This window comes from Otolemur garnettii, unplaced genomic scaffold (assembly GCF_000181295.1).
Source record: "Otolemur garnettii isolate 467f Iridium unplaced genomic scaffold, OtoGar3 scaffold00007, whole genome shotgun sequence".
In the NCBI taxonomy this organism is placed as follows: domain Eukaryota; kingdom Metazoa; phylum Chordata; class Mammalia; order Primates; family Galagidae; genus Otolemur; species Otolemur garnettii.
The window spans coordinates 38,347,423-38,355,877 of NW_003852402.1; the positions used below are offsets into that span (position 1 = coordinate 38,347,423).

Below are 8,455 nucleotides of genomic sequence, written 5' to 3' on the forward strand. Positions count from 1 at the left end.
AAGAGTTATAATCAAATATCTTGGTATTTGATAAGACACTCTGACTTCATTTTCCATCAAGAGAAAACCCATGGTAGGAAATTCGTAAAAGGGAACCTATTTTTTAATCATTTGAGATTTAACTATAATTTTGCTTGATAAAGTTTTGGAGCTAGCAACCAGTGAAGGATTGAAAATAAATTTTGGGAAGCAAAGTTTCTGTTTTAGATAAAAGTTTTAAAAAAATCTGAGCTTGCTGAAATTGCATTAAAATCTTGCCTCCTGTATCTGTTGAAACAAGTTTTTGTGTTGTGAGTGCTCTTAAAACAACACACAGAAGTACTTTAAATGTACATTATCTGTGGTGAGTAGCTTTGTCGACAGTCCAGCCGGGATTAGATAAATTAATAAGGGTGTTAGTTGGCTTGCGAGATAGCCCCTGTGGGCTCTGCTCCTGATGTTTAGGCTTGCATGGCCCTGGGCTGATCTGCATGACCAGCAGAACCCGGCAGAGGTGGGCAGCAGCAGACTCTGCAGAGCCCGTTGTCTTGTTCCAAGGTGGGCCTCAGCGACTCTGCAGGGCTGGTCTTGTCTGCTTCATCCCGTTCTTGGGAAGCGGCTGCTGTGTGGTGAGCAGTTCCCAGGAGGACGCCACAGAGCCAGGAGCTGAGGTCTTTTCTCTCCTGTCTCATGAATGGGATTAAAAGATTCTCCAACCCCATGGAGCCTTCAAATGACTATATCCCCAAACAACTTCTTGATTAAAAGTTTATGAGAAACCCTGAATCATAACTACCCAGCTAAGTTACTACTGAATTTTTGACCAGCAGAAACTTTGAGGTAATAAATGTGTGTTGTTTTAAGCCGCTAAGTTTTGGGATAATTTTTTATTCAGTAATAAATGATACAGTTAGCAAGAAACAAATTTGTTACATTAGAAACTTTAAATATTAACCTGTGTTGTTAGTCTAGAATGTATGAATTAGATTGCTGTTACGTGCATAAGTTTTGGTTAAACTAGAATTATGAAATGGCAAAAGTTACGTATATATACTTTCAATGAAAAGTTTGTAACTTTATGTAATTTTTTTCTTCTTTTCTATTCTAATTGCATTTATAATTTTATGGGTCTGAAACTAACAAAACACATTGACTTGTAGTTTTTGTGATCTTTTTTCCTTTAACTTTCTTAGCAGTTCATTTTATTAAAAAAAATATTAATTGGAATATTTAAAAGAGAAAAAGGAAGGTGGCTTTTCACCACAGGGAGTCTACGAGATCTATCCTGTCCCAGTGTCCTTCACTGACCTTACTTGACGATCATCTTGCTTTATTATAATTGGTTATATTCCCTGTTAAACTAAAGGCATTGTGCAGGGTAGAGTCCTTGACTGTGTTTACCATTATATCTTTGGTGTCCAGACCAATGTCCAGTACTTAGGAGCTGCTCAGTAGGTATTGGTCGAAAGGATTAATATTCCTTTTACATTTTTTTCATGGTCTTAGAATGATGATTAACTTCTGTAGTTGTAAACAAGTTGCTCCTTGTAGCCTTATGTCCTTGGGAATGTTAACTGCTTAGGCTGCACAGAAAATATTCTTGGCATTTTTATTGCTAAGTACTAGGGATTTTATAAAGTATGTGTTTTTATTTCTACAGCACAGCCACTGCCTCTGAAGAAGATATCTCAAGTAGATACCCCCGAACAGAGAGGAGCGGGTTCACTAGATATAACAGGGATGCAAATGTGTCAGGTACTTTGGCCTCAAGTAGTACATTGGAAAAGAAAATTGAAGATCTTGAAAAGGTATGAATTCTTAATTATTTAAGACTGACAAAATCAATATATAGTTAGGATTTTTTTCCAGTTTCATAGCAGCGGAGTAAGAGAGGAAATAAATTGAAAATTTGTAGGGGGAGAGTACCAAAAAATGGAAAAGAATGAGGATCACTAATGGGAAATAATGTTGGTATTAATCAGTATTTCCATATATAGTCAAATGGCTTTCATGCATTGTCTCAGGAAGTGTATAGTTTTTGTGTACACTGTGGCTAAGCATTTTTTATTTCCTTAATATTTTCTGATTTAATTTTGTTGATATTAAAATGTTAGAGATGAAGCCAATTCTTGTGTTTCTTAATATTTAATGTATACTTCTATTCCATCACATGTTATCTTTTAATATATCAAACATAGTCTTTGTCTTTGAAGTAGTTAGAAGTCAAAGCTGGCAACAGAGAATGCTGTGTATTTATTACATTGTCTGAGCAGGTTGTCATTTGTAACTTCACAAATTATAAGAGTAACTCTAAAGTTAGGTCCGTCTTAAGTGTTTGAATCAGTTCTGTGTAGGAATAAGCCTGCTTACAGGTGTCTCTCAGAATAACTCAGGTGAATACTGGCTTGTGTTTATTAAGCACTCATGTTTGTTCCACACATGTTCAACCCCTGAACTTCGTAAGCTGAGTTTCTTTCTGATTGTTGAAATATGTTTTGTTTTACTGAACTAAAATCATTCCCTGTGGTATAAGGCTTTAACTTATATATGTGCTGTAAAGAGCTTTAATTTTAAACATTTGATTCTACTTTATGACACGAAGATTATTTTGAAGTCACATAAAGCTTTAACACTCGTTTCTACTTGGAATCATTATTTTTATAGGTTTAAATTTAAAATTTAGAAAATACATAGTCTATTAATTTTCAAGAGAGTTCTTCAGAAAGGTTTCTAGAGCTACCCAGGAGTGTGGATTGAGCTGCAGTAGTTGGCGGCCGCTGACTGCTGTGGAAGGCTGGCAGCTTTCTCCGACGGTGTGGAGCAGAGGAGGCGCGTTCTGGGCAAGACCTTGTCAGCTCTGCATTTTGCTCCCAAGGTGGTTGTCTCAGGCCAAGGTCCTGGATTCTAAATAAGATCTCTTTGAAAGAGGAGTTGAACTATTTAAAGAAAAATAGTTTAAAAATCACTTATCTATTTCATTCCTTCATTTTATTCATTGTCAGCTAACTGGCAGAACCAGAAGTCAATTTGAGAACCAGTAATTTTATATTTAGAGTTTCTGTTGGGCCATTCCTTTTGTTAAATTTTGTATTTTAACAAAAAATTTGAATTCCCTCAAATAAGATATTATTCATATAAAAATAAGGTAGTTCGTAATTATCTTAATAGTGGTAATAAGCTAAAGAAGGTAAGTCATGGAGTTTGATACTGTTTGTGAGAGATTTGTGACAGCACGAGTTTGCAGCTCTTACATTCCCTTACTCTGTGATTCTTTTTTGTGGTAGATTCTTTATTCCTTTACCACATGTGTAAAGAAACTCATGGAAATCTTCACATAGCTAAGATACTTTGCCACGCTTGGTAGATGTGTACCATTTAAGAAGATGATAAGCAACCAGTTACTTCACGATTAACGCTTTGTGATTATGTCTACCAGGAAGTCATCAGAGAAAGGCAAGAAAACCTGAGACTTCTGAGACTGATGCAAGATAAGGAGGAAATGATTGGAAAACTCAAAGAAGAGATCGACTTGTTAAACAGAGTAAGTACTTCCCCTAATTTCAGTTTCAAATTTTCCTCTTTTTTGACAGTTGGATGAAAATATGCAAATATGAAGAAACTGTTTCACTCCGTTATTCATTTTGTTCTTTTGTTAATGAGATAGTAATTTGTAGTAAGTAAAGAACCATCATTGCAGTCCATAAATTCATTTCCCCTGGGAAATTATCAGTGTTATTCCCTGAATTGTATTCTTTCGGGGATAGACTGCTGAATGGCTTGCGCTGTGTTTTCTTTGAGTTTGAAGGTGAGAGGAGGTTGGGTCACTCCATTATGTAAAGGGTGCACTGGCACAGGGTGGCCTCAGGAGAGCTAACATTGGTCCCTGTCACTGTAAGGAACTCCAGATGTCTTTGTGTGTATTTTCACCACTTTTTCCTCTGGTTATACTTAATGCATCCCTAGCTTTAGTTTTAAAAGTTGTCTACACCAGTATTTGACTTTAGGTACTTGACTATTCTGCCTCAGTGTAGTCCAGTCTTTGTGGACTGTCTTTCTTCTTGATTTGAACCTCTATGGGTGCTAGAATTTAACTTAAGAAATTCTGCAAATATTTTTGATGTCCATGATGTATTTGAACTGTCTTAGGCACTATGGACATTTAAAAAAAAAAATCCCTTGCCCTTACAGTTTATGATCTAATAATGATATAAGAATGTATAATTCTTTAATTTTTAATTCCAAATCTTAAGTAGATCTCAGTTGTCCTAATTTTAGGAATCCCATATTTTGTTGTTGTTTTTAGTTTGTAAATGAATGCAGATTCTGATAGTAAATTTTAAAATCATTTATCTAATTGTCCAAAGATAGTATACTAAATTTATCAGAATGCTACCATACTATAGCAATAAGTTAAATTGGTTGTATCAAGTTTTAATATTTTAAACTATAAGGATAAATCTATGAATATCTGCTTTTCTAACATTTGATCAATAGTTGGCCTTGAATTATTCTTACAACTAAAACTTTTTAGGAGTTGTTTTTAACCAGATGGTTATATATTTGGGGCTAAGGGAACATAGAACTGGATGATATACTTTTAAAGCAAGAGGGAGTGACTACCTTGCTTCAGTGGCTTTCAGTTATTTTTTAGCTCTAAAACCTTTCCCTCAAAATGTCTTAAAGAAGTCCAGCACACTAATGGAACTGATCAACTGTGTATGCCCAGATCCCCTTTCTGTGTTCCCACCCCTAGTCTCATCCCCAAATGTGTGCATTTATGCACAAAGCTGTAGGGATACATCCAGAACTTGTTTGTGTGCCCAATTTGATACAAGGTTGCAGCCTGGTACCCTATACCATGTGTGTCCAGCATATGTGTTTTCTTCAGCCCTCCATTTTAGGGTGGGGGAGTGGAGTGGTTTTTACTAAAAAAATTTATTTATAATGATTAAAAATGGAAAGATTTATAATTTATGAATTCTGACTTTTGCCTCTTTTTGAAAATCTGAAAGTTCTGTTAAGAGTCAGCCTCTATATTTGTGGTGAGAATGAGGTCAAGAGTTGCTTTAGGTGGCATAATTCTATGTTAAGTTATTTTCAGGCTTGGCGCCTGTAGCTTAGCAGCTAGGGCCCTAGCCACATACACTAGAGCTGGCGGGTTCAAACCCAGCCTGGGCCTACCAAACAATAACAACTAAACAAACAAAAAAAAATAGCTAGACGCCTGTAGTCCCAGGTACTTGGGAAGCTGAGGCAAGATAATCACTAAAGCCCAGGAGTTTGAGGTTGCTGTGAGTTGTGACAGCACTGGACTCTACTCTGTCTCAGAAAAAAAAAAAAGATATTTTTAGAACTTCCCCTCATTTCAGAATTAATTAGTAATATGAATTATCTTTGAATATGTATTTTTAAAAGTGTTTTAATCTCCCTTGTAAAGTCTTTAAGTATTTTTAAAGTATTCTTCTTCTTTTTCCCAAAGGACCTAGATGACATAGAAGATGAGAATGAGCAGTTAAAGCAGGAAAATAAAACTCTTTTGAAAGTTGTTGGGCAGCTGACAAGGTAGAAGATTCAAGGCTCAGTGCGGAATAAATATTTTAAAACTACTGATTGAATGTCACGGTCAAAGCTAGGACGGTATTCCTATGCTGCAATACATTAAAATAACTATGTATATTTATTTCTAGAAAACAGATGGATGTTTATTTTCAAAATGTCTTTTTCATTATTGGTTTCAAAAAACTATCAACCCTTTTTATTTTACAAATAAGTAACATCTTTCAGCTATTAAAATAATAGGTAATACCTTTTTGGTTTTGTGTGGTATTCAAATAACGCATGATTTAAAGTCACAACCCTTTGAGTGTTTTAGCACATTCTCTCCCTGAAGGACATACATAGTCTTTGTTTACATGAATTCAATACTGTTGGGGAGTTACCTGTAAATGCCTTATCACCTATGTGCGCAGCCTCTTATATGTTGATGGCTTTCTCATAAAGGTTTTTGTCTACTGTCATTTGTTCTTTCCACTTATTCTAAGCAATTTAGAGTAATCATCGTACTATTTTGTATAACAGTAATCGTTTAAGAGAAAAGCTATTTTAAAAGTTGCTTACTATCATGTTCTTGTTGGCTAAACATAAATTTAAAATACTTGAATTATGCTATAGTAAATGAAAATTTACTGTTTTGTGTTTGAATATTAAAAAATTTTTAAATCACTTTTACTTCTGAAAAACATACAATTGTAATTTTAATGTAAAATTTCTTATGTAGGTATTGTTTTTTTCTCTCTCTCTTTTTTTTTCTCGTTCCCAGGTTTATTAGTGAACATGGGATATTTAAAAATTTATTCATTGGGCCTGGAAATGTGTACAGTTTCAATACATAAGAAAAAAAATCCCTATTTTGATGATATTATCACATGCATTAAAATCAAAACTAAAATACTTATCCACAGTTAAAACATGTACACATATATTAACAAAACAGTATGTAAGCAGAAATAATACTAAAAGATTTTGCCTAATTACTAAGTTGGAGAATATTGCTGTGATAGTTTTTCACATGAGAGAATATTCCCCCTTTTCAAATTTAAGGGATTTTCTTCCTAAAATTGAAAAATTTCAAACAATTATTTATAAATAATTCATACAAATTTGTTCTTGTATTAAATATGATTAGTATTTAGGGTTGTTTGACATTACATTTTTATCTTAAGTTAGAACCCCGCCTGCCCCCCAAACACAAACTAGGCGTGATGAAGCGTTTGCCTAATAGCAGAATCTCAAGCAGCATCACTAATGTCCTTTTACCCAGTTAAGGTATGAAAGTGGCCTGAGCATAGTAAAATCCATTTGTGGTGTGCTGCTGACTTTTTTCTTCACTTGCCAAATCCTTTTATGATTCACTATTAGAAAAATAGAGAGGGTGAGACAGTTGGGAAAAAAACACAGAGTAAATGACAAATACCAGATAGAGAACTGTAAACATCTCCGGCCTCAGTAGGTTAGCTTTTACCCTCCTCCCCGTTCAGAAGTTTCAAGCTTGGCTGATCATCAGACTGTCTTGAGGAAGTTAAAAAGAATTCCTTTGCTAGAGCTCCTAGATAGGTTTAGATTGAGACCCTAGACTCAAGAATTTTTAAAGCTCATCATCTCATGGTTCTGATCATAGCTAGTTATAGAAACACCTGCTATTGCATCTTTATTCTCAGAAGTATCTTCATTGAAAACTCAGAACTGACGTAATTTGACCTATCAGCTTTTTTGTCCTTTTAGTTTATTTAATAATTTTTCTGGTCTTTGGAGCAGTTTTCATGTATGCATAAGCCTGTGTATACATATGTGTATATATATCCACTATTCACAAAAGTTCAATGTTAGATTTCCAAATTTGATACAGTTGCAGAATTACTGCAGACGGGGCCTCCTCCTTGGAGACCTTGGCTCTGCCTGGGAAGAACAGTGGTGTGCTGTGGGCAAGTCTAGGCTGTGTGTGGGTCCCAGTCACCGCCTTGGTGGGGAGGTACTCCTCGCTCTTTGTTTATCCCTAAATACATGGCAAAAATATGCCCATTGCTTAGGTCTCCATCCATACCTGGGATGTTGTGAAATGCTATCAGTATCCAACCGTAGGATATATTAGTATGTTGTTTTTTAATTAAAAGAATTAATTTGAATTTTCTGCTAAATACATGGATAAAAGAACATTTCACTTTAAAATTATATTGGGTATTAATGCTTTTCAAGACTGAGAGATTTAAATTTTTTTTGCCGTTTATTGGGAGCATTTCCAGCAATGATTTGCTTTTTTAACGTAATGATACCAAATGCAAACACGGGAGCCTTACAGTTTAGGGAAAGCATTTCACACACAGTCCTTCCCCATCTCCTTAAAAGATGTATTTATTTCACAAACAAATTTTTACACCAACTACTGAAAAATAAAGTAGAATCTGTTACAGCTTATTGTTAAAATTTGTAAAAAGTGTCGAGATTCTAAAAAGGTAGCTGAGCACATATGTACTACTCTAGAAAACTCGGCTATTGTCAATAAGGTACAAGTATTTGTAAAATTATTAGTCTTTTTCAGAAATATCCTTTCTTCTATCCCCTGGGAATGTATGGTATAATAAAGCACATCCAAAGTTGTAATGTGTTTATGAGATCATTTTCAAAACAGTAAGTTTATTATCTTTAAAATGAAAGATAAGAAAGACTTGACTCCTTGATTTCTGAAATGCATTAACTTGAAAGTTACTTTAGTAATTCTTACTTCATCTTTCTGGAATTGTTGGTAATTTTATCACATGACAGTTGCCATTGAAGGGAAAGGTTTTGGGGTACCTATTTCTAAGTAGTCTAAGGGATTAACTAACTTGAGCAGATTAGCACTGGCACACTTGTTTAGTTCCAAACATAGAAAATTAAGTATCTGGGGCAGGTACAGGAAGCCGTGTAGTCTTTTTTTCTT

General features: G+C 34.7%; 1 protein-coding gene across 1 annotated transcript in view; it reads left to right on the plus strand.

The window, feature by feature from the left end:
* Nucleotides 1-5,786, plus strand: part of PAWR (pro-apoptotic WT1 regulator) — a 102,409-nt gene extending 96,623 nt beyond the window's left edge. The window contains exons 6-8 of the mRNA XM_012814161.2: nt 1,640-1,787; nt 3,416-3,520; nt 5,459-5,786. Coding sequence (XP_012669615.1) covers nt 1,640-1,787; nt 3,416-3,520; nt 5,459-5,545 — 340 coding nt within the window. The 3' untranslated portion in view covers nt 5,546-5,786. The remainder of the gene's footprint in view (nt 1-1,639; nt 1,788-3,415; nt 3,521-5,458) is intronic.
* The last annotated feature ends 2,669 nt before the right edge of the window (nt 5,787-8,455 follow it).